A 26,455-nucleotide genomic window follows, 5' to 3' on the forward strand; every position below is an offset into this window, starting at 1 on the left:
GGACTTATTCAGATATATAAAACGTAATTTGATGTCATGATAATCTTATGATTTAGGATCCATTATTTTGCCCAAGTTAGAGGCAAAGAAGCTAATATAAAGATCAAATGTTACCCCAGGTTACAAAATTCATAGAAGAACCTGACTTCTTTCAACATGTCAATAGCCTCATTCACACACTCCACGTGAACAAAAGACTTCCAGTGTCACAAATTGTCCTCTTTGACTTCTAAGTAACCTAAAATGTAGTATACCTTCCTCTTGCCAACATGTCCTTGATACAGTTTACTGCCAAATGTAGAACCTCAAGTATAATATTACCATTGTATTCTCAGAATAATGGAGATGATAGAGGAGGCAGAAGAGGGAGGGGGGTGAAGAACAAGAGCAGAAAACCTAAAATACAACATTTGAAGTTGTTTTGAATTATAAGCCTTCTATTTTGAATTATAAGCCTTAAATCATTCTTAGACAACAATTCTAGATGATACTAATAATAAAGCAGGGCAGGTACTATATGTTCCTTAGGACTGGTTGATTGCTAGTTTGTTTCATGTATTTCCTCTGCCCCAAACAGTTCCTGGCACATAATAAGAGCTCAGTGAATGTTTCTGAATGAACAGATGAGTAAGAATTTCAGTTATACAGTCAAATGGATCTGGAAGCCTGTTTCCTAATTTACTAAATGGATAAACTGACCTTATGAGGTTTATTATAAATGTTAAAGTATTTCATTTAAAATGTTTTGCATGGTTTTGGGCACAAAATAAATATTTAACATGTTATCTTAAATTAGACTCCTAAGTACGGGAGACAGCAAGTTTCCAGAATGAAGATTTAATATAGTCTTTCAAAATCTGAGACAGAATCATTGGCTCTATGGCTTACCAAAAGGAAAGAAAATTTTGTTTTGTCATGCTTAACTTTTGATTAGCCACTTCTGTACTAAAATCTTCTCCTTTTTTTCTATTTTTAACGGTGACTTGAGTACTATGTCTTAAATTGTTTACACAAACTCTATCTTCTGGAGACTGGGGATGTAATATTTCTTAGTCAATTCAATCAATCAAACATAGTCCCATTAGTTGCTTCTGAATCAGTCTATGACAGGTACAGTTTTTCTCAGCTGACACATGCTGTGTGGTTCCTAAGGAAGTTGTCTTTATTAAGAGAAGAAAATGGTTTCATGTATTTATTTTTTATTCTATTCAAGTCTTTTTCATTGTTCCAAAATTCATTGTTTATCATGCACCATACCCAGTGCTCCATGCAATTGGTGCCCTCCATAATACTCACCACCAGGTTCTCCCAAACCCCCAACCCCCTCCCCTCCAAAACCCTCAGTCCTTGAGAGACTGTGGACTCTGAGATGGTTTCCTTTAAAACTGTTAAACTGTACTTATGCATTAGTATAAACAAAGAGTTATTAACCACTATTTAGATATGTCATTTTCTTCAGAGGTTACAGTATATGTTTTAGAATTCCCCAGAAGTCAATTTTTAGTTTTCAGCCTTCACCCAGAATGATTTTCTTCCTTCTGTAGTTTATGGGCATCAAAAAATGCTCTTTTTAAGTCCTTTTTATAAAATTGTCACTGAAAATCCTCCTTCTCAGTTGCAACCCAATCTAAAAGCTAATTGAGGGAGATAAGGTGGTAATGAGGAAGGTGGTAATGAGACTTGAATTGAGATGTTTCAGGGAGGCAAAAGCAATACACTGCAGAAGTCTTTATAACTTGCCATAGAAGAAGATGATGGTCTGGCTCTTCTAAATTAAAAGAAAAACTCAAAGCCTCTTAGACACTTGCCTGTTAAGAAGTCAACTCTATTAGAAAGGTCTCTGATTCCAGGTCAATTTGTGAGTTACTTTGACAAAATATTGCAAAATTTACAAGAGTCAGTTCCCTCATGTTAATGTTTTGTTTGGTTTATCTCTTCTTTGCTATTGTAAGATATGCTAGTTTTATTAATTATTTAAACCTAGTCTCAATCTTTTTTTTTCTTTCTTTCTCCTATGACTGGATATGCTTGTTTACTATTTGTAACACAGTTTATCATCCAGTTTTCAAAACTATGTTCTTAGATCAAATATTCTTTTGGTTTTTCAGTTTAGTGAATCAACAAAACATTCACACATGGGAATATTTCTCAAGCCTATGATGACTGTTTCACACTTGTGAGCTGCTTGAAGGAGGGTTGATATTTAATAATTGAATCATATTCCAAGAGGAATGTTTCAGTTGCCTCTTGTGGACAAACATGAGGAGTTTTTTCTTTTCTTTCATATGCTATTCAAATTTAGCTCTTGATGACATAAAACATGTTGAGAAAGAAACATAGTACTATTTATTTGAGTGTAGAAGAACAGAAAAGAAATAATATTAACTACGGTCTCTTTTATTCCTACATTTCTGGTTTCAGAACAGAATATTCTCAAGTTCAGAAACTGAGATTGATGTGACCAATAACAAACATGGCAGATATAATGGTTTCTTTGAGGCCAGGCCTGACAACTTTAGACAAGCCCATCAAAGTTTAGACATTTTGCTGAGCTTTCCTTCTCACAAACGCTCCATCCCCACCCTGTACTTTACCAATGCCTTGACTTTTAAAATAAGAACTGAATTTCACTTGTGGGATTCAGCATGGTGGGAGTTAATTTCTTATTGTCTCCTTTCTTTCCTAAGACCCATTTAAGGTATCAGGATGTGATGCAGTGATGTTAGGGTAATATGATTGAGTAAATCTTAATAATTAAAACATCCTTAAGCCAGATAGTGCTAATCAATTGAAAATTATTGGGAATACATATTATATATAGAACTGCCCAATAGTCACACCTAAACATGGTATAATTTTCTCCTTTTCATAGGTGAAATAACTATAACTAACATTAATGAAAAATTCCATACACAAACTCTGACATATTTTATTTTCTCATACCCCAAAGCAAGATGATTACAACATAATTTTGAAAAATCTCCTATGTAGAGAAAAAAATGGAAGATTTCTGTTGATGGTATGTTTCAGTGAAGAGCTACAGAGTTAAAGGAACTCTCTCTTTCTTGCAAACCCTTTTCAGGTGTTTTAGCAGCATCTCCAGTGAGTCATTAGTGGGAATATGTTTAGTTGCATGCATTACTCAATAGAGTAACCCTCCATTTACATAGAGTTGTCACTTGTTCATTAATGACAATTATTGTTGACACTGTGAAACAGTGCATAAGCGCTAAGAATACAAAGATGATAGTTGCGTTACTCTCTCTGCCTAGTGAATTTCACAATTTATTTGTGGAAGACAAATGAGTAAATAATTACAAAGTATTGCAAATAATTACAATGTACAGAGATGATGGTTTTATTACGATGCTGAGAGTACAGATTAAGAGCATCTAACTCTTCCTGGAAAGAGATCAGGAAAGCCTTCCAGAGGGAGACAACAGCTGATCCGAGACTTGACAAATAAGCATGGTATGGGGAAAAGTAGCAAGAAGAGGGCAAAAACATAGGATGATATGATGAGGAATTAAAATGATATATTTGAGTCTCTAACAGAGGCAGGAACTGAGAAGGAAATGAACAAGTGGAAGTACACTCAAGATACATTTAGAAAATGGAATCAACAGGGCTCGTTAAGAACTGAATAGGGCTAACAAAGCATGGAGAAGAATTTTGGATGACTTCCAACCTTCTGGTTGGAATTGTAGATGGAATGTAGTGTCATTTACCAATATGCGGAATGTGTTTGGAAGAGAAAAGATTTTTTCTTAGGAAGTTTGATATGAGAGTCAGTGGTAGAGTAAACCCGTTTATCATTATATCTTCTATATTCTCCCAACTTTTTGAAATATATATATGTATGTACATATATATATATAATATCAGAACTGATATCCATTCTATGCTCTTAAAGAGAGATACCTTGCATGGCATCTCAACCAAATCTAATTACTATGACTGTCACCAGAATTCAATTCATTCATAAGAATTCAGTTTCTCAATTAATAGGTAAACCTTATAGGCTAAATATTCTTTGGATACTGGAGTGCTTAGCTTGCTCTAAATGCTAGGTGAATGGTTGAATAATTGATTGAATAATTGAATAATCATGATGTGTTGTCAGTGTTATATTAAGTTTCCTATCAAAAATTTAAAAAGGCTTCAAAGTAATGGTTCTGATTAACTTTCTCTATCTTTCTACTGGTTCTCTATTAACTTCCTCTGATCTTTCACACCTAATCATGGTGCAAACAAAACATTGGCTACTAACTGTTAAATCAACATCATTTTAAATCCCTTTGAACATCAAGGAGTGGGACCCCTCCCCAAGGTACCCTCACCATTCATTTGAGGCAAAATATAAGATAATAGATGGCTTGTGAATGGAATGTTCAAGGGTAGCTGCTTGAATAACAAAACAGTTTTCATAGAAATTTATTTAATACAGCCTCAAGAAAGCTGACATAATTGGTACCTAGAAAATTTAGCCTGGTGCAAAACCAATAAAGAATGAAAAGTCATTTCTGTGTATGAATGTCACTGGGTTAATGTATCTAGGAGGCCATATTACCACAGATCTTAATATGATAAACCGTAAAGAACTTTCTAAGCTCCGTCTCAATATATTGTCAAATATTGCTGCTTTTAAGATTAAAGGACACCATGAACAATGTTTTAACTTCTTACCACCAGATTGCATTTCCATCAGTCCTAACATAAACTAAAAATTCTTCCAGAAATTTAGTTCTAATTGTCAGAGGCCATCCTTGCTTACCAAGTGGCTTTTAGAAGATTAAAGGTGAATGTTCAAAGCATTATTTGTAATTTAGTTTTCAGATTTATAGTACTACATAAATGATGCTAAGCTTCACACAATTTTACATTAAATATCTAAAAATATATTTGTAAATATTAGATAAATGACAATATGGTATTGTTTTAGCCAAGTACTTAAATAGTATATTTGATTAAAAAAAAATCACCTCTGTATGTAAACATGTCCACTGATAAAAGAAGATTGTTTACTCAAATTCATAAACAAGTCAGACAGCAATTTCTTTTAGAGTTTTATAATATATTTAACGTTTAAACTTCCATTTTAATTTTGTTAGTTAAAAGATTGCAAAATCTCATAAAACATGTAGCTGAGTAACACTGGCTTCTAGTAAAATATAATAAGGTTACTGAACGGGTTCAAGCATTCTGTAAGTGTTGTTATGATATTCTCCTCCAAATGGCTTGCTTATTCAATATATATGGTACAAAGTTTGGATATTAATCTTCAACTCAGTTGAAAAGGTAAAGTGCCTGTCTGATAGTTCTTTCTGGTGAAGATGTAAATCTACATCAGGGTCAATTTTTGCTCTGTACTAATAAATAGCTGTGTAAATAGATACATTATCTGGAACAGAGGCACTGGTTTTAGAAACAAAGTTTGTTCTTCTCTCTTTGGACTTAAACATGCTTTCAACAGCAGAAAATTTATTAGGAATTGAGCAAACAGATTTACTAAAGAGCAATAAGCTCAGAAGAAATTAATGCTGCAATTTTTCAAGTTGATTATCTAAATTGTGTCTCCTTTGTAAATGATTTACTATTTAGATTTAAATTAATACTTAACATAATTGTATCACTTTACCTGAATGAGATCTTAGAAACCATCTAATCTAACTTCCTCCATTCTTCTTTTTGTAAATGAAAAACCGAGGAAGTTAAATGGCCATGTCAAGTTTCCACAGCAAAAGAGTATTTGAGTGAGAACCAAACCCAACCCGTAAGACCTCTTATCTATTGCTTGCCCCAGCACACTATGCATTTAGAGTTTCTGATTATATTAGGTCAAGATTTTATTTTTTGTCAGATGTTACTTTAAAAATTCCTTAGTATTTATAATTATAGATGTGCTATTTACTTTTTTATGTAATTTGAAACTGCTTTGATTTTTATCATTCATGTGTCTTATATTTTAGAATATTTTTTACTCCTTTTTTCCTTCTACTTTCTCTTTTATTCATTGAATATGACCATTTTTTAAAGTCAATGCATAGTAGAAGTAGAAATGGGAAATATTACATTGATAATTTCATTCATTTTTAATAAAATTCAAGAAACAGAAAAAATACAAAAATATAAAAGCCATAATAAAATTATAAGAAAACTAAAATTCCTGTAAATAGATAAATACATGTATGTAGATACCTGTTATATTGCTTCTTACTATTTGAAACATATTCTGTGATATGGAGCCAGTTACTATCTCCATGAAAACATCAGAATTACAATGGTTTGTTTTCTTTGTAAAAATAAAAAATTCTGGCATCATATGAATTTGATTTCATATCACATCTTTTATAGATCTCAATCGCAAGCATCTAAGTAGAATATTACTGTCATATATATTGAAAAGTTGAAACACATAAGCATGTTCTCTTTTTGGCTTTATCCATTTATGTCTCAGTAGATTGAAACCTTTCTCTTTGATTCTAATTAAGCCTTATTTACTGAAATGTAACATACACAATTAGCTGGAACTCAAAACTGCAAAAAAAAAAAAAAATAGCCACAGATTTTGTTAAATGAATAGTATTAACAAATGTACTCATGGTTATCAGCAACTTCAAAGTTCAATGTGTGTCTGATATACCTGGAGGGCTGGGCTCACCCCCAGAGGTTATGATTCTGGAGGTCAGGGGTGGGGTTCAGCATGTACATTTCTAGTAAGTTCCCAGATTATGCTATTGTTTGAGAACCACTGCCTTATAGAATTCTCCTCCAACAAATGATCTACACTGTTCTTACACTTATTGCTCTCTAAATATGGACCTTAGGGAATATATAGGCTCTGACAATGTACAAACAGACATACACATGTACTTCATTCATGTATTTGCACATGTGTTTTCCCGAGAAGTTACATTAATATTTTAAACTGATACAATATTGTCTCTTAACTAAATGTATGAGATCATGAGAAGAGCTAAAAGAACATGTGGGAATGATATGAGCAAGATGATGGTATAGAAATTTCTGGTGTCCCTTCCCTCCTCAAAACATCAATTTGAAAACTGTCTATACACAAAAATACTTTCACAAGAGCTAAGTATTCCAGATGAGGAATACCATCCCCTCTTCCATACCTAGTCAGCTTAGCACAGAAAGAGAAATCCTCCCCATGGAAGAAGAAGAGTGAAGAGAGTACTCAACTTTGCTACAGACACCAGCATTGGCCTGTGCCAGCACCAGGTTGATTCTCAAGGTCCCAGGTGGCTGCCATGGTACTAGGCACCCAGACCACCCTGGACCTGACCAGTTCCCACAGCCTCAAGCCAGCAACCCAGGCACAAGACTCCTAGAAGATCCCATGAATCTGCTGCTGGCCCATCTCAGCACTGGCAAACTCCCACAATCTCCAGGATCCAAGCCTGCCCCAGCATAGGCTGGGACCTGCAGCCTCAGGCTCTATGCAAGTTCCCATAGATCAAGACTCCTAGCCTAATCCCAAGCCAGGCAAACCCAATAGACACAGAGCCCAACAGGGCTCCTATAACCCCAGGCTCCTGCCCTCCCTAAGCACCAGGTCATTTTGGGTGGCTTTCTGAGGTCTTGGGTTTTGGACTGGATCTCAAAGTCTTAGGCTCCTGTCCTGCCCAGGACCAGGCCAGCTCACATGACCTTAGCCTCTAGGCTGGCTTCTGTGAAACCAGACTCCTAAACTATCCCAGCCCTGGCCCAGTCCCCAAGACTCAGATGCCAACCCACCCCAGTGGTCCCTGGCACATAGTCAACCCCCTGTAGATCCCGGCACCAGGCTATTCCCAATGGACCCAAACACAAGGCCTGCCCACCTGCTAAACCAGATACCAGATCTGCCTGCCCAAAGACTCCAGTAGTAATCCTGCCCACGGACACCATGAGATATCATACCCAGAATCTCTGGATGAGTTGACTGGTGAGAAGCTTTGCCTGCTGAAGCCAATCTGTAAAGACCAAAAGAGGTAGCTTCTTGCTCAAATATGCACATACCAACACAGAAACAGAAGGATCATGAATACAACATGGAATACGACACCACCTAAAGAAACTAATGAAGCTTCCATGACTGACCCTAAGGAACTACCTGACAAAGAATGTAGAACAATCCTCTTAAAGAAATTCAGTGAACCACAACAAATTATAAAGACAACTAAATGAAATTAGGAATACAATACACGGACTAAAGGAGAAGTTCAAGAAAGAAATAAAAACCATTATAAAACAAACAAACAGAAATCCTGGAGTTGAAGAATGCAGTGACTAAACTGAAGCATACAATACAGAGCTTCAATAACAGATTTGACCAAACAAAAGAAGGAATTAGTAATTAGAAAACAAGTCATTTGCAATCATCCATTCAGGTGAGCAAAAAGAAATAAGAATGAAAAACAGTGAAAGCCCATGTGAATTGTGGAACACTATTAAAAAACAACAATCTATGCATTACTGGAATCTCAGGAGAAGAGAAGGAGAAGGATGAAAGTTTATTTAAAGAAATAATGGCTAAAAATATTACCAATATTACCAATCTGGGGAGAGATTTGACCATTTAAGTTCATGAAGCTAATAGGACAGACCAATTTCCACCCAAAAGGATCTTCTCCAAGGCACATTATAATGCAACTGTCTGAAATCAAAGATAAAGAAAATTTTAAAAGCAGAAAAAGAAAAAAAAATTTATATATAAGAGGACACCTCTATATCTATCAGCAGATTTCTCAGCAGAAATCTTGCAGGCTAGGAGAGAGTGAGATAATATATTCAAAGTGCTAACAGAAAAACCACTGCCAACCACTTATATTTTGCCTGGCACAGTTGTCTTTCAGAAATGAAGAAGAGATAAAGACTTTCCTATATTAAAAAAAAAAAAAAAAAAAAAGCAAATGAGGGAGTTTATCTCCACTAAGCCTGCTTTGCAAGAAATGCTGAAAAGAGGAATTCAAGCTGAAATAAAAGGATGCTAATTAGTAACATGGAAATATATGAAAATATAAAACATACTGGTACAAGTAACTATATCAAATAGTTAAAGGACAGAAGTATTAAAATAGCTATTGCTATAATAATTTCTTAATGAATACACAATATAAAAAAAGGTAAATTGTGACAACAAAAACATAAAATATGAGGATGGGGAATAAAAAGGGAGAGTTTTTATATGCAATTGCAGGCAAGCTTTTATCACTTTTAAAAAGACCGTTATATTTATAAGATATTTTATGCAAACCCCATGGTAACCACAAAGCAAAACACTACATGAAATACCTGAGAAGATAAATATAAGAGATTCAAAGCATACCACTATAGAAAATCATGAATTCACAAAGAGTGGCAGCAAACAAGAAAGAAAGGAACAAAGGAAATACAAAAAAGAGAAAGCAAAAATATGGCATTCCTACGTCCTTACCTATCAATAATTACTTTAAATGGAAGTGGATTAAATTCTTTATTCAAAAGAATGTATATGCTGCCTGCCAACAAGAGACTCACTTCAGCATTAAGCACACAGATAAGCTCAAAATGTAGGAGAGGAAAAAGAGATTTCAAACACATGGAAACCAAAAGAGACCTAAAGTAGTTATGCTGTGTCAAAATAGACTAAGAAAAACTATAAAAAGGCAAGAAGGCTATTATATAATGATAAATGTGTCATTTTTGAAGGGGATAAAACAATTGTAAACATGTATGCACCCAACATCGCAGCAACAAAATATATTAAACAAATACTAAAAGAATTGAAAGGAGAAATAGACAACAATGCAATACTAGGAGAGGACTTCAATATTCCACTTTCAACAATGAATAAATAATTTAGAGAGAAAACCAATACGAAGACATTGAATGTCAAATGTGTCCTAAACCAAATGCACCTAATAGACATATAGAAAACATTCCACTCAACAGCAGCAGATTATACATTCTTCTCAAGTTCATTCTTCATGATAGGTCATGTTAGGTCAAAAAACAATTCTTAGAAAAGGTAAGAAGATTGAAATCATACCAAGTGTCTTTTCCAACCACAATAGTATGAAACTAGAAAGCAACAGCAGGAGGAAAACTGGAATATTCACAGATGTGTAGAATTAAACAGCACACCCCTGAACAACCAATGGAAAAAAGAAGATATCAAAAAGGAAATTAAAAAATATCTTGAAACAAATGAACTGGAAGTTCATATAAATGGAAACACAACACTTAAACCAAAATGTGAGGGATGCAGCAAAAGAAGTTCTAGGAGGGAAGTTTATAGACATAAACATCTATATTAAGAAAAAAGAAAGATCATAAGTAAACAACCTAACTTTGACCTCAAGAAATCAGAAATAAAGGGATAAACTAATCCTAAGGTTACCAGAAGGCAAGATGTAATAAAGATTAGAATAGAAATAAATAAAATAGAGAACAGAAAAACAATAGGGATAAAATGAACAAGCCCGAGTTGGTTCTTTGAAAAGGTAAACAAAATTGACAAATCTTTCCCAAGAAAAAAATGGAGAGGACACAAATAAAATTATAAATGAAAGAGCAGACATTATTCTGATACCACAGAAACACAAAGAATCCTATGAGACACCTATAATTATATGTCAACAAATTGAACAACTAGGAAAAGTAGATAAATACCTACATGCATACAACCACCAAATCTGAATCATAAAGAAATAGAGAATCTGAACAGACTGATAAGAAGGAGGTTGAATCAGTAATCAAAAACCTCCCAACAAGGAAAGGCCTAGGATCACATGGTTTCACTGATAAATTCTATCAAACCTTTAAAGATTTAATGAAAATCCTTCTCAAACTTTTACAAACAGATTGAAAGGAGGGAAAACTCCCATTCATCTTATGAGGCCAATATTATCCTGATATCAATGTCAGATAAGGCCACTCTAAGAAAAGAAAACTATAGGTCAATAACATTGATGAATATAATACAAAAATTCTCAACAAAGTACTAGCAAACTGAATTCAACAGCACATTAAAAGGATTATACACCATGAGGAGGTGGGATTTGTCCCTGGAATGCAAAATGGTTCAATATACACAAATAAATAAATGTGGTAAACTATATTAATAGAATGAAAAATGAAAATTATATAATTATCTCAGTAGATGCAGAAAAAGCATTCAACAAAATTTAATATCTTTCATGATAAAATCTATCAATGAGGGGGCACCTGGGTGGCTCAATGGGTTAAAGCTCTGTCTTCAGCTCAGGTCATGATCCCAGAGTCCCCACATAGGGCTCTTTGCTTGGCGGGGAGCATGCTTCCCCCCGCTCTCTGCCTGCTTCTCTACCTACTTGTGATCTCTGTCAAATAAATAAATAGAATCTTAAAAAAAAAAATCTGTCAATGAGTTGGGTATAGAAGGAATGTACCTCAATGTAATAAAGTTTATACATGAAAAATGCAAAAGACAAGTATTGTATATTCTCACTCACATATGAAATATGAAAAAGCTGAACTCATTGAAGTAGAAAGTAGAATGGCAGTTGCCAGGAGTTCAGGAATATGGGAATTGGTGTGATATTGGTCAAAGGCTACAAACTTTCAATTATAAGATGAATAATTTCTGAGGATATTATATATAGTATTGTGAGTACAGTTAATCCTGTATTATATAATTCATAGTTGCTAAAAGAGTCCATTTTAAATGTTATCATGACATACACAAAAAAGAGATAAATATGTGAAGTGATAGACATGTTACTGAAATTTGTTGTGGAACTGTTTTACAACATATATGTGTATGAAACCATCAAGATTTTTACACCTTAAACTTACATATGTAGTATGGCAATAATATCTCAATAACGCTGAAAACACATTTAGAGTTTAGTGGTGAGATTTAACTATCAAGACTTCTTAGCACTAATCCTTCTGTTCTTTGTGTCCACTGACTACTACAAGTCATTAAAAAAATCAGTCTTTAAGCCTCTTGGTGGCTCAGTTGGTTAAGTAGCTGATGTGATTTTGGCTCAGTTCATGATCTCAGAATTGTGAGATCAAGCCCCACATCTGGCTTGGAGCTCAGAAGGGAATCTGCTTGAGATTCTCTCTCTCTCCCTTTCCCTTTGCCCTTCCCCCACCGTGCACATGTGCATGTGAGCTTCCTCACTGCTGCTCTCAAAAAAATCAGTCTCGCATGCACTCTATCTTGGGTTCATATTGATGAAGTCCCAGAACCTAAGTCAGGTTCGGTGGGGTGAGGAGGTTCGGAGCCGACGACTAAAGAAAGAATTCTTAAGACGTCATTGGTGCAAAATGGTGGTTTATTAAAGCACGGGGACAGGACCCGTGGGCAGGAAGAGCTGCTGCTGCCCCGGGTTATGAAGGTGGGCATGTTATATACCCCACGGTTGGGGGGGAGGTGGTGAAGGAATGGGGGATTTCGACAGAGTTCTCACATGCTAGGGAGGGTCTACAAGGTGCCGGGGGGGGGGGAGTCTTTGCCATTATGGCTTGATCAATGTCGTCTTTAGGTCAGGCACTAACATCAAGATAATGGGGGATTCTTGGTGGGGCATTATGATCCGGCCATCATTTACATTCCTTTCTACCCCAATCTCCTCCAGTTTATGGTGGGAGGGGGACATTAGGGCTTCAGGAACCAAGAGTTATTTGCCTCTGGAAATTTGTGCTATTGATAAGGTAACCTCCCTGTTTAGGTCTCTAGGACATCTTGTAGGACAAGGGATATTCCTGTTCTGCAGGATTGCGATCCCTGCAAGTTAACTATTTATTGTTTTATGGAAGTCAGGGGTGCCTGAGGAATGCTACACATATGGAGGGGAGTGGGTGAAGAGGGGGTGCAAGGCGCCAGCTTTTGTTGTGTCCTCAGCCAGCCTCCTGCTCCCTCATCAATATCTTGAAATGTTTACTTTATCCCTGTAGGATAATAGTTCTCACACTTAAGTGATCATTAAAATCACCAAGAAAGCTGATAAAAGAGAAATTGCTGGACCCTACCCCTAAAGTTTCTGATTCAGTGAGTGTAAGGTAAAGCCCAAGGATTTGTACCTCTAACAAGTTTGCGGATGCTGCTGCTGCTGTTGCTGCTCCAGGAAACTCAGTTTGGGAACTGCTTCTCTAGGACCTAGACTGACAAGGATATCTCAGAGGGAAAATGCCCAGAAACATAACACACATACACCGTGTATATTTTGTGAAGTCTGGTGTATTTATTTTGGAAAACAAGAAAGTAGTTGAGATGATTTCTAAGATCCCTCCACTTTAAAGGCTTTCTCATTACATGTTGTAAAATTTATAAGCTCCTACTGATTTTATATCAAATTCTTATCTCATATTAAAATTTAATGGTCTATTTAATGATACTCAATTAGATTATGTAAGTAACAATTTTCTGAAGTCTTCATACTTACATGTCTAAAATAATACTACATTTAAGCATTTCACAAAATTCAAATGTTATGATGTTTAACTGAATTGTCTTGACTAAAATTATAGTAAATCCATATGGAGGGATCTAATTTCCTCATTAGCTCCAATAACGAGGCAGTTTCTGTGATATTAATCAAATTATGAATTTTTTGAATAAATTCATGAAAGTGCAGTTTCCAACTTCTGCTTGTGAGTTTTATTTTTCTTAGTTTTGAAATTCAAAGTCAAAATGACCTCATGATGAGTAGGCTTTTGATTGGTTATGTTGTATATCCATCATATTGTAGAGGTGGTTAGAGTGTTTAAGATAAACATAGCATAGAGATAAAGCTACTTCATTAGTGAATTAAGATGGCTATCTGATAATATATTTAAGAGATGTTTAAGTATTTGTGGATATGTGAATTAGAAAGATCATTAAATGGGCGCTTGGGTGGTTCACTCAGTTAAGCGTCTCCCTTCAGCTCAGGTTATGATCCCAAGGGTCCTGGGATGGAGCTCCTCATTGGGCTCCCTGCTCAGCTGGGCGCATGCTTCTCTCTCTCCCTCTGCCAGCCTCTCCTCTTGCTTGTGCTCTCTCCCTACTCTCTCTGTGTTAAATAAATAAATAAATTTTTTTTAAAAAGTCCTTTAATGAAATTATTCCATTATTGATCAATATTAATAATTAATCAACTTAGATAAAAATATGTTAAAATGCAGATAATTTAAAAGTCTTTATTGACATTACTATGGCCCATTTCTTGACCCAGAATTGTTATTACACTAAGCTACACTAAGGGTTCGATATAAACCCTTGGCTATTGATGCACACATAAAACTTGACTGTTAATATTTCTTTGAGAGTCAAAAGTCTGTACAATTTATTGGTGTATTAGATAATAATATATTACTGTGTCAGAAATACTTTATTTCTGATCAAATAATAATTAGATACATCAGAAAATATAATATCCAATGACATAACACAAGGATGTATATTGTTCTTCTTTTCTTTGTTTTTGTTGTTTTGTTGTTTGTTTTTGCTTGTATCTTAAGGAATTGATCCCCATTGAGGGAGGCACACTTGCTTTTTATTATAGAAAACATAGAAAACGTATGTGACTCCTGAAGATGACATAGCTAGGGTCACGACCTAGAGTTGGATATCAGGAGCAATTGGAACTGTTACCTAATCATTGCATGAATAATTTAAGATTTATTATTTCACATCCCATATAATATTTAATAGGATTATCAGTAAATAACTTTTACTGCATTCACCTCAATTATTTAGAAGTAACAAGTTAATCTTGAAGAGAATGTCAAATGAGGTGTGACTTAAAGGTAGCAATTCCATTTATTAGGACTTTGCAGACTGTACATTTGGTTATATCCAGTTACTTTTTTTTTGCATTTAAGGTATCTTTTCTAGAATGTATAAGTTTGTTCCCTTAGCTAATCTACCCATTTATAACCCATTAATGGTCTTTCCTTAGGTCAGCCTCTAACTTGGCAGCAGCAATGGTCTCATAGCCTCACAGTGAGGCATGTGCCCTAGCAGGCTTCTGGTGAGAGGCTTACAGTCCTGATTTGCACTCAGTTGTGGGTATAGAATATTTGCATAGTAGATATTCATTTAATGTAGTTGATTCATTAGAATTTATTGACAAATTCCAATATTTCAGGAAGCATGCTAAGCTTTCAAAGCACTATAATTCTTGTTTATATGGAAGTTATAGGATATTGGAGGAGATAATCAAGTAAACACAAATCAACACAGTATTATTAGTGTTAAAATATATATAAAGAGAGGGAATAATATTGGAATATGAAAGGTGCACCCAAATCACTCTGTGGGATTAAAGGAAAGCTATATAGAGTAGCTTATTTTTTGGATAATATCTGAATAATTAATGAGATTCAGTCAGATTAAAAAGAGGAAGAAGGGACGCCTGGGTGGCTCAGTTGGTTAAGCAGCTGCCTTCGGCTCAGGTCATGATCCCAGCGTCCTGGGATTGAGTCCCATATCGGGCTCCTTGCTCCGCAGGGAGCCTGCTTCTCCGTCTGACTCTGCCTTCCACTCTGTCTGCCTGTGCTCGCTCTCTCTGACAAATAAATAAAATCTTTAAAAAATAAATAAATAAAAAGAGGAAGAATGTTCTAGACAGGGAGATCAACATAAAAGACAGCTCAGAGACAAAAGACACCTTAAGAGAGTGTTTAGAAACACATTACTTCGGTATGTCTTGAGTGTAGAGTACAAAATGGTGAAGAGAGAGAAGAGGGTGATGAGATACAGAGATTTGGTTCATTAATAACCTCACGGACCAGGCAGAGGCAGCTGGAGTTCACAAAGATGGTCCATGCTACAGGCTGAGATGTGATATGTGAAATGATTGCACATGCATTCTGGAAAATCTCTCTGGCTCCAATGTTGAAAGAAGAGTGAGGGGAGTAAGCCTATGTTTTCATGGTCAGGTTGGATGTTCATGGGGATTATGGGGAGAGGCAGTGGTGGGCTGGACTAAAGTACTGGCATAGTGTATCTGTTTCTTAGGGCTGTGGTAACAAGTACCACAAATTGGGTGACTTGAAATAACAAGTTTATTATCTCATCATTCTAGAGACAGAAGTCCAAAAACCAAGTGTAGGCAGGGCCATGGTCTCTTTGAAGGTTTAGTGGAGGATCTGTTCCATACCTTTCCCATAGCTTCTGGAATTGCCAGCAGACTGTGGTGTACTTTAACTTGAAGAATAATCAGTCAAATCTCCACCTCTGTTATTACATGGTATTCTCCCTCTGGGTCTTCACATTATCTTCCTTTCCTCTCTGCATGTCCGTTTCTGTGTCTCTTCTGCTTCTCTTATAAGAAGTCTAGTCATACTAGATTAGGACCTATCCTACCTAATTACAGCATCTTATTTTATCTGAAAAAACCCTATTCCTAAATAAGGTCACATTCACAATGTACTGAGCCTTAGGACTTCAACATAACTTTTGGGGGAACACAATGAAATATAGGCAGAATGTAAAGGGAAGAGTAGAATAATTAGAGAGATAATACAAGCAGCAACTGAAGTTGACTTAAAATATATATATATATATTTATTTTTTTTAAAGATTTTATTTATTTATTTAAGAAAAAGAAAGATCACAAGTAGGCAGAGAGGCAAGCAGAGAGAGAGGGGGAAGCAGGGTCCCTGCTGAGCAAAGAGCCCAGTGTGGGGCTCGATCCTAGGACCCTGAGATCATGACCTGAGCCGAAGGCAGCGGCTTAACCCACTGAGCCACCCAGGCACCCCTATATATATATTTTTTAACCTACACACACACACACACACACACACACACATATGTAAAAAACAACCCTGAGGGTACCTGAGTGGCTCAGTCAGTTAAGTCTGCCTTTGGCTCAGGTCATGATCTCAGGGGCCTGGGAACTCGTTCCATGTTGGGCTCCCTGCTCAGGGGGGAGTATGTTTCTCCCTCTGACCTTCTCTGCTGTTCATGATCTCTAATTAAACAGCTTTGTGGAATTAATAGTTGTCCAGTATTTATCACAACCTGATTATGGGAATGAGTAGAACTTACAAGTGAAGATTTTCTTAATTTGGCTTGGCTTCAAGGGCATAATTGGACAACCTTATATTTGCATACAATTTCTGCATGTTTGTGATTTTAATGTAACTGTGCTTTTATGCTTGCATTTAGGCAGAGTATATGGCTGTACACTTAAGCCATACTGATTAGGCCCAAAATAACATTTCTCTTATTAGAGTGTGCTTGGTATAGTATAATTGGTCCATAGGAGAGCAGAGGGTGGAATCTTGTAAAAACTGTTACATATTTATGATAGGGATTTTTTTAAAGATATTATTTTTTACATTATACTACATTATACTATTTCCCCCCCCCCCCCCCGAGAGCACATGAAACAAATTTATCTCAGGTAACAGTACCAGAAATTGCTATGCCAGGAATTCTCCTTAAAAACTATTTATGTTTTAAAACATTTTGAATTTTATAACTGATTGCACTTTTTATCCTTGCCTGAGTATTAGAAAGCTGAGAGGTGGATTGTTATGCCAAGTCCAAGAAAGTATGTAATAATTTTAACATGCATTTTGTGTTCTAATGTAATTCCTGAATTCATACATTTCCCTAACTTCATTTTTCTTGACTCATTTCTCCATCTTTTTTACCTTCTCCTGTTCTCATTAATTATTTCATTTATTTACCTAGTGAAAAAAAGTATAATTGAGTGCACACTATGTAATCATATATTAGGTATTGTACCAGTTCCTTGGATTCAGTGATGAATAAACATTATCTGTTTTCAGATATCTCAGGCTAGAAGGGAAGGTATTCATTCAAGTTAATATATATAGTAGGTTGTGATTAACAATGATCAAAAGTTCTAAAAAATCATATTGGTGCATAAAAGGGAATGCAGCCCAACCACCTTAGATAAAAGGCTTTTTGAAAAAGAAATGGTTGAGCTGAGGCCTAAGTAGAGGGTAGCCAAATAAAAAGTGAAGAGAACAAAACCCCATGAAAAAAAATTAAAAATCAAAACCTCTGCATAAATTGTGAGATATTGCAAGTTTGGGAAGTAGAAGAGTCAGTGTTGTTAAGATGTCAGTTGCTCCCAAGTTGATCTATAGATTCAATACAATTTCCATCAAAATCCCAGCAAATTATTTTGTGAATGCTGAAAAGTTGATTCTAAAACTTATGTGGAATGGAAAAAAATAACTCACAGCCACCAACACAATACTGAAGTTCAAGATCAAACTTGGAAGACTGACACTACCCAACATTAATCCTTACTGTAAAGAACTACAGTATTGTTTCATTCTCTGCCTTTAAGTAATTTCCTTGTAAGCCTATGCTGGTTAGTGCTCATGTGAAGATTTAAGGGGTCTTTCACAAATCCCCAAAACTTTATCTCCTTTTTTCTTTGCAGTTCTCTACTTTACATGACTCTGACCTGTGATCTCTAGCTGTCTTGGCCTTTCCAGACTCCTAGCTCCATCTCATCAATTTAGCTCCATTCCTGCGCTAAAGCCTTATTATTCTCTTAAGGCATTAAGCTGGGACAATCATAGGACAAACCTCGTTTTTTTCCCATCACTTAAAAATAGCTGTCCTTTGTTGTTTATGTCCAATATCTTTAAAGCCACTGTTTTACACTTTTGTCTGCTTTCTATAGTTTTATGTGTGAGGACTAATCAGAATAAGTCAAGTGAATAGGAATTTAAAGAGGAAAAAGTGATTGATGAAGTTAGTTTATCTATTGGTATTGGCAAGTGGGGCAGTCAGGGTGGGGGCAGAACTGATGACCAGAGAGACTTGATAAATAAAATGGTGGAAATTGAAGCTAGAATTTAGTGGATTAATTAAATGGGAGTCAGGAAGTAGAAAAAGCAAATAAAGATGACATTTCCAAAAACCCGAGTTGAACAATGCTGGAAAGGTACTGGATGATATTTATAGAGGAATATAGATAGAAGGAAGATGCTTTTGTTTACTGTTGAAATCTTTGTTGAGATTAAAAAAAAAAAAAACAAGGAAAATTAAAACTGACTATGGAGATGGCAGAGGTTGACAAACAACAGCTTACAGACTGACCACCAATCTTTTCTGTAAATAAAGTTTTATTGGAACACAGCTATGCCTATTCGTTTCCGTATTGTTGATGGTTGCTTCTGTGTTACAGCAGCAGAGCTGAATAGTTGTGAAAGAAATCATATGGCCTAAAGTTAAAAAATATACACTATCTGGTCTTTTTTTTTTTTTTTTAAGATTTTATTTATTTATTTATTTGACAGAGAGAGAAATCACAAGTAGGCAGAGAGGTAGGCAGAGGGGGCAGGCTCCCTGCTGAGCAGAGAGCCCCATGTGGGGCTTCATCCTAGGACCCTGAGATCATTATCTGAGCTGAAGGTAGAGGCTTAACCCACTGAGCCACCCAGGCATCCCTATCTGGTCTTTAATAAAAAATTTGCCAGTCCTTACTAGGGATCCAACAAGCAATAAAAGCATATATTTCTAGTCATCTGGAGTTTCAAATTCAGTAGCAATCATTTTTAATATATTATACTGGGACAGATAACATTAATAATATTAATGGAAAAGAAAATAGTATTTCTTATATTTTTTATCTTCAATATTAAAGAATTAGGAGTAATTTTTCAAAATAAAATTCTGTGTTCTATTTTAATATTAGATTTAAAAGTTAACACTGGGGGCGCCTGGTTGGCTCAGTGGGTTAAGCCGCTGCCTTCGGCTCAGGTCATGATCTCAGGGTCCTGGGATCGAGTCCCGCATCGGGATCTCTGCTTGGCAGGGAGCCTGCTTCCTCCTCTCTCTCTCTGCCTGCCTCTCTGCCTACTTGTGATCTCTGTCTGTCAAATAAATAAATAAAATCTTTAAAAAAAAAAAATTAAAAAAAATAAAAAAAAATAAAAGTTAACACTGCACACAGCAAGAGCTTGCAAGCAAATTATTTTTAATGGTGCAATAAAATTAAACTAAGAGTTTTATTATTCAAAAATGACTTTTTAAATTAGTGATTTTGTGTAGACATTAAATTACATATCCTGTAGAATTTAAATAAAGAAAAACAGTTGGAGTTTATTGTTTTATTTTGATTTTCAAATATATAATGTTCTATCAAATTCAATGTCAATTCAATAACAATTTACTGACCTGATCTTTAATCATTTTAAAACTTTTTCTAGGCAAAGAAGTCAAGCCTAGGACTCCACGTATGTTACGTGCATGCCAAAAAATAAATAAATAAAATAAATCTTAAATGCATGCTTTTACTCATCCCCTGATTTCATAGTTGAGTATTTTGCTTAAAGCCAAAAGCTTAACTATTTTGTGTAGACCATGTGCTTCAAATCCTCATATTTCTAATATCTTTTGTATTTCTAATATCCTTTGTGTTTCTGAGAACATGCTGTGCTAAAATTTTCCTTCAATCTTTGTTCACTGAAGGTATAAAACAATGCCTTTTGTTAACTTCTCATAAAATTCTTAATTAACATTTTCATTTTATCTCAAAATAATTCTTACTGTGATTGATAATGAGAACCTTTATTTGTCTGTTTGTATCAATTTACTGCATTTATAAAAAGAAGAAAATGTGGCAGATTAAAAAACAATGAATAATATGTAAAAAGAAATATGCATGAGTACAGAAAAATATCTTTATATAATCATCATTATTAATGTTCACCTATATTTTTAGAGCCACAAGTAAAAAAGGAAGAGAAACCAGGTATGTATATTTTATGTATAGATTCATACTTGCATTCCATATTTATACTGAGTAGCATATTACCTCTTTGCTAAAGTTGTGTCCTAGTGCAAATATTATATAAAAATATTATCCTTTGTCAGCTCTTTAAAATAAGATGAACATAATATTTATCTATGCCACCTTTTCCTAGAAAAAATTCTACTCATAAAGGAGAAACTGCTGAGAGAATTTGATCTGGTTCAGAAGAAGCAATTGACTAATTGAATTGAGTCCCACAGAACCTCTTAGTTTTGCGGATTCCTACAGGACACAAAATCCTGTCAGAAAAACAGCTCCTGTTGTTTTTCTGTTTTTTTGGGAGCTCCTGAATGAGACAAATATTTCTGAGGGCTACAGTATGCAGTAGAAACTTTTTTTAAAAGAACACGGAGTAATCTGATTCTCAAAACAATTAAACTTTGGTTCATGTTTCCCAACCATTAGTATTATAGGGCTGTTCTAAAAAAATAAAATACCAGAAAATTAGGTATTACAGTACAGCAGAAATGTATTCTCTCACAGTGCTAGAAGGGAGAAATCTGAAACCAAGGTGTCAGCAGGGCCATTATTCCCTTGAACTTGTAAGGAAGAACCCTTCCCTGCCTCCTCTGACTTCTGGTCTTTGTGAGCAATTCTTGGTGTTCCTTGGCCTGAAATTGTATTGTTCCAATCTCAGCCTCTATCATTCCATGGACATCTTCTTCTTTGTGTCTTTAGCTGTGTCTTTTCTCCTCTTGTTGTAAGAACACCAGTCATTTTAGATTAAGGACCCAGCCTACTCCCGTATTACTGCATCTTAACTAATTACACCTATAAAGACTCTATTTCCCAATCACGTCACATTTTGAGGTACTGAGGTTGGGATTTCAGCTTATCTTTTGGGAGGACACAATTCAACCCGTAAAGGCCTATCCTCTGGTCCCCCCCAAATGCATGTCCTTCACATACATATAGCTCATTCCAACATCCCTTGAAGTCATAACCATTTTAGCAACAACTAAGTCCAACATTTCATCAACTCAAAGTCCCAAATCTCATTATCTTAAACATTTTTGGGTGAAACCCAGGGTATGATTCTTCTTGCAGAAAATTCCTCTCCATCTGCAAAATCAGAAAACAAATTATCTGCTTCCAAAACAGAACAGTGGGTCAGGCTAGGATAGACATTCCTATTTCAAAAAAGGAAGGAAAAAAAAAAAAGAAAGAAAGGAAAAGAAGGGGTTATGGGTCCCAAGTAAATCCAAAACATAGCAGGGAAAATTCCATTAGATGTCAGGATCTGAGGATATCCTCTTTTGCTGAATACATGGTCTTCTGGGCCTGGTAGTGGGATGGGTCTGCCTTTCTAGCTCACCTGGGTGGCAGCCCTGCCCTCTCTACCCAAGGAGTTCCCATCTACCCAGGTTTTTGAATCTGCAACTCTGCTCTTAAGACTTGTTATTCCTTCATTTTGTTTCTGTCAGGCAGCATAATTTTTACTTGTATGGAATTCTCAAAAACATGACCAGTTCTACATTCAATTCAGGATGACCCAAGCCATTGGACAAGAGGGTCCTCCACAGATCCTTCCTCATCAACTATATCTCCATTCCTGCCTTCTGCTGAGGTGGCAGATTGGATCTGCAAGTTTGTCCAGCCACTCTCTTGGTCCTGTGTCTGGGGTGCGCTGTCTGGATAGGTGGAGAATTTTCCAAATCATCAAGTACTTATTCCTTTTGCTTAACAGTCACTCCTAAATTTATTTTCCCTTTCACATTTTATGATAAGCAGCAAGGAAAAATCAGGCTGCACCTTCCACACTTTACTTGGAAATTTCTTTGGCTAAATATCTATGTTCTTCACTTAAAAATTCTACCTTGTCTTATTGAAACCCAAGCTCAGCGCTCACAACTTGAAAGCCAATACTCCAGAAAAAATGCTGGTTGCAAAGGAAACTTTGCTTTATTCAAGGGGCTGGAGAGATGGTAGACTGAGGTCCAAAGACCATCTCCCAGTTTCTTAGTTAAGAAGCAGTGGGTTTTAAAGGGGAAATTCAGGGTGGTAGATTAAATACATATTGTTGAAGAGGATGGGGAAAGTTATGATTATTCATGAGGGAAGTTGGAGCATGTGCACTGAGCAAACATATATGTAGCGTCATCTCATGTTCACTTTGGGGTGGAGAAAACACCAGAACAAGGCAAAGTTCAGCCTTTGAAATTAGGAGGTCCTCTTAGCATGAGGAAAAAGAACTGTGGGCAAGCTCTGAGTGCTGGTATAACCTGGATGGGGTCTTAGTCTTGTTATCTAAGGAAGAAGTTCAGAGCCTTGCTTATTCGTAGGCTGGAACCTTTTCAGTTGACCTTGAGTCAACTATTGAGACAGCTAGTGGATTTGTTAGTGGAGTCTGAAAAACATAATAGCTAACTAGAAGAAACCATTCTCTGAAAAACAAGTTTCAAAACTTCTGCTAGTTTCAACTTCATTGACCCTATGTGTCGTGGTTCCACTGTCACTTAACGGAGGAACACAATTCAACCAAGTTCTTTGCTACTTTATAACAAAAATCGCCCCTGCACAACCCAATAACATGTTTCCCATTTCCTTCTGAGACCTCACCAGAAGCACATTTAACTTTCCTACTTCCAGCAATGATTTGTTGATATATGTATTTGATGAGGGTATATATATTTTCTAAATTGTCAGAAACTTTCTTTATCGTTCTTAATACTTTCTTAAGTTCTCAGCAGAATAGACTTTGTCAGTATTGCTGCCAATATCCTTTTCAAGGCAATGTAGGGTTTGCTTGTTTGTTTCTCTATCAAGTGTCTCAAAAATATTCCAGCCTCTACTCATCAGCCAATTCCAAAGGCACTTTTGCATGCATGTGTCTTTGTTACAGCAGCACCCCATCTCCTGGTATCAAATTTATTAGTTTCCCTGGGTAGGTGGAATAAAGCGCCACAAACTGGATAGCTGAAAACAACATTTACTCTCACACAGTTCTAGAGGCTCAAAGCCCAAAGTCAAGTTGTCGGCAGAGCCATGCTCCTTTTGAAACATGTGAAGAGAATCTTCCCCAGTTTTTTGTCACTTCTGGTGTTTGTGAGTGATCCTTGAAGCTTGTTGGCTTGTAGATCCATCACCCCAAGCTCTATCTCCATCGTCCCGTAGGCTTCTTCTCCCTCTGTATTTCTATTTCTGTCTCTCTTTTCCTGTCCTTATAAGGACACCAGACAGATTAGATTAATTAAGGACCCACTAAGGGTCCTTAATTAAGGACCTGCTCTTACCTTTTCTTACCTTAATTAATCACATCTGCAACAACCCTATTTCCAAATAAGATCATGTTCTGAGGTATGTCAAGTAAGGAATTCGACATAGCTTTTTGTGGGATACAATTCAAGCCGTAACACTAGGTGTCTAAATTTCTAACTCCTATGAGTACTCACTGAAATATATTTCAAAGTTACTCTTCTTATTCTTGCCATCAAATCATTTACATTGACACTGAAACTATACTCCACAATAATCGTCTTAAAGAAACATAGAAAATTCAACTTAAAATCAATTAGCAGTAGTAAACAGCTTAATGGCAGATAAGTACATTGCATGAACTTAACTACTGCGTGTTTAATAGACCAGCACTAACAAACCAGCAGGAAACTGAAATAATTTTTAGTAAAATTCTGCCGTTTTAATTATGGTAAGCAAAATAATATAATTTCCAGAAATGAGTTTATGCTTTAGTTTATTTTTCCAGATTATGAAATTTCTGCTTTTTGTTTTCCCTTAAGAGTCACAAGTTAAAAAGGAAGCAAAATCAGGTAAAAATATTTTTTATTCTCAAATAGATACAGAACTGATATCGCCTTCGTTTTGGAACTAAAAAAGGCTTACCACTCACCATTGGAGATTTACAGAGTCTCCCAGAGCCTCATTATTTTTCCTACTTTGCTGCTCAATATGCTTTTATAGGACTGGATTAGCTGAGAATGGGGATATTCTGTGATGTGAGATGTGAGATGTGAGAACATCTAGAATATATTTTTTAATGGACTGCAGCACACACTCTAGGTTTCAGGAGACATCTCTTGGAGTCCTTAAAACCCTAATGTGATCATATTTAGTTTGTAGACTTATTTCCAATGACATAGCAGAGTTATAAAATCACAGAATCATAGGCTACTGGGATTTGAAGAGAAAAATGACAAGAACTTACTAAACATCTATTATGAGTTTAGCCCATACTATCTATTTTTATTTCTAATATACCATTATGAAAGACATGCAATAGGTCAATTACTTTTCATATTTAATGTCTGTGGAAACTGTTCAATAGACTAATTTCAGAAAATAAGTTATTTTTCCAAGATTTTCAAGCGAATAAATGTTGGAGCTAGGATTCTGCCCATGTCTGATTTACTCAAAACTCCCACTAAGATATTGTTCCAGACTAACAATCATTTTATTAAGAGGTAATGTTGAGCTAAAATCAGGATGATCTTTCCAAGTTTACATTGCTATTTAGTGTTTAAGTCATCGCTCTGATACCAACTAGCTACTGACCTGAGGCAAGTTAAAAAAAAACCCTCAGGCTCTATGGAAACTATTTCTTCACTATAAAAAATTACACAGCAGAATTCCTCAAAATCAACAAATTCAAGAATCCAAGTTAAGGTATATGTACCATACTATCTTGCTCCTTTAATTCTCACCAAAACATACCTAGCAACTGATCATAAGCTAGATTCTAGTTGCTCTTATAAATAACATATTTTTAATGTATTAAGACTTATAAATGTCTATTGTCTTATTTTTTTTTATTTTTTAAATTTTTTATTTATTTAAATAATGTCTACACTCAACATGAGGCTCAAATTCATGACCCAGAAACCAAGAGGCATACTCTTTGGACTGAGTCAGCCAGACACTCCCTAAATACTACCTTATGATTTATTTTCCTGATTTCCTTTTTTTTATTTTTGGGTTTTTCTTTTTTTGGTTGTTTTTTTTTGTTTTTTGTCTTTTTTTTTTTTTTTTTTTTTCCTGCAGATGAATGTTACCAGATGGAAACATTTTGCATTTTCCTTATATTTTTTTAAAACCAGAAGCTGCACACCATTTAAAACTTCTACTTAGGCCTCATGCCATTTAAAGCTTTTAGTTGTTATTATAAAATATCACAATTCTGCATGTAATTTGATTGAGTTTAGTTTTTTCTTTCATACATGAATGTTTCCTTTTGAACTTCATCTAAAAGAAACTCAAATACATAGGATCTATATATTAATTTCATGTTGTCAAAATAAATCTTCACAAGAAAATTTTAAATATTTTCAGTATTGTATATTTGCTCTCTCTACTTTGGCATTTATGCTTTATTACAGCCTATGTTTTGGAATTATAAGTGCTTAAATGTAAATAAGAATTCTTGGTATATTGTTTCATGCAACCGAAACCTTCAGGTTTTTTCATACAAATTAAAATGACATGAAAATTTAGAAACAGTTTTTCTCCATGGACACATTTGTTGAAATCTGTCTGTTATTTTCTGCTTAATAAATAACTAGCCTATGAAACGAAAAAAAAAAAAATCACCATATGTTAACTTACAAAGCTTCTAAACATCTGAAAAGTTTTTTTATTATTATTTTCAGAACAAGACATAGCAAAACCAGAAAAGACTGTTTCTCATGCAAAACCAGGTATTATGCAGGTGGTATCCATACTATCAAATTGTTTCT

General features: G+C 35.3%; 1 protein-coding gene across 12 annotated transcripts in view; it reads left to right on the forward strand.

Annotated features, from left to right (window-relative positions):
- The window catches only part of TRDN (triadin), a 390,017-nt gene that overhangs the window by 318,972 nt on the left and 44,590 nt on the right, over nucleotides 1–26,455 (forward strand). For all 12 annotated transcript variants that reach the window (XR_009354661.1, XM_059177681.1, XM_059177674.1 and 9 more), the window contains 4 exons: nucleotides 20,164–20,190; nucleotides 20,679–20,708; nucleotides 24,506–24,535; nucleotides 26,369–26,416. Coding sequence is in view for 11 of the 12 variants with exons in the window: in XM_059177681.1 (XP_059033664.1) it covers nucleotides 20,164–20,190; nucleotides 20,679–20,708; nucleotides 24,506–24,535; nucleotides 26,369–26,416 (135 nt within the window). In the remaining variant the exon portion in view is untranslated. The remainder of the gene's footprint in view (nucleotides 1–20,163; nucleotides 20,191–20,678; nucleotides 20,709–24,505; nucleotides 24,536–26,368; nucleotides 26,417–26,455) is intronic.

This window comes from Mustela lutreola, chromosome 6 (genome assembly GCF_030435805.1).
Source record: "Mustela lutreola isolate mMusLut2 chromosome 6, mMusLut2.pri, whole genome shotgun sequence".
In the NCBI taxonomy this organism is placed as follows: Eukaryota; Metazoa; Chordata; class Mammalia; order Carnivora; family Mustelidae; genus Mustela; species Mustela lutreola.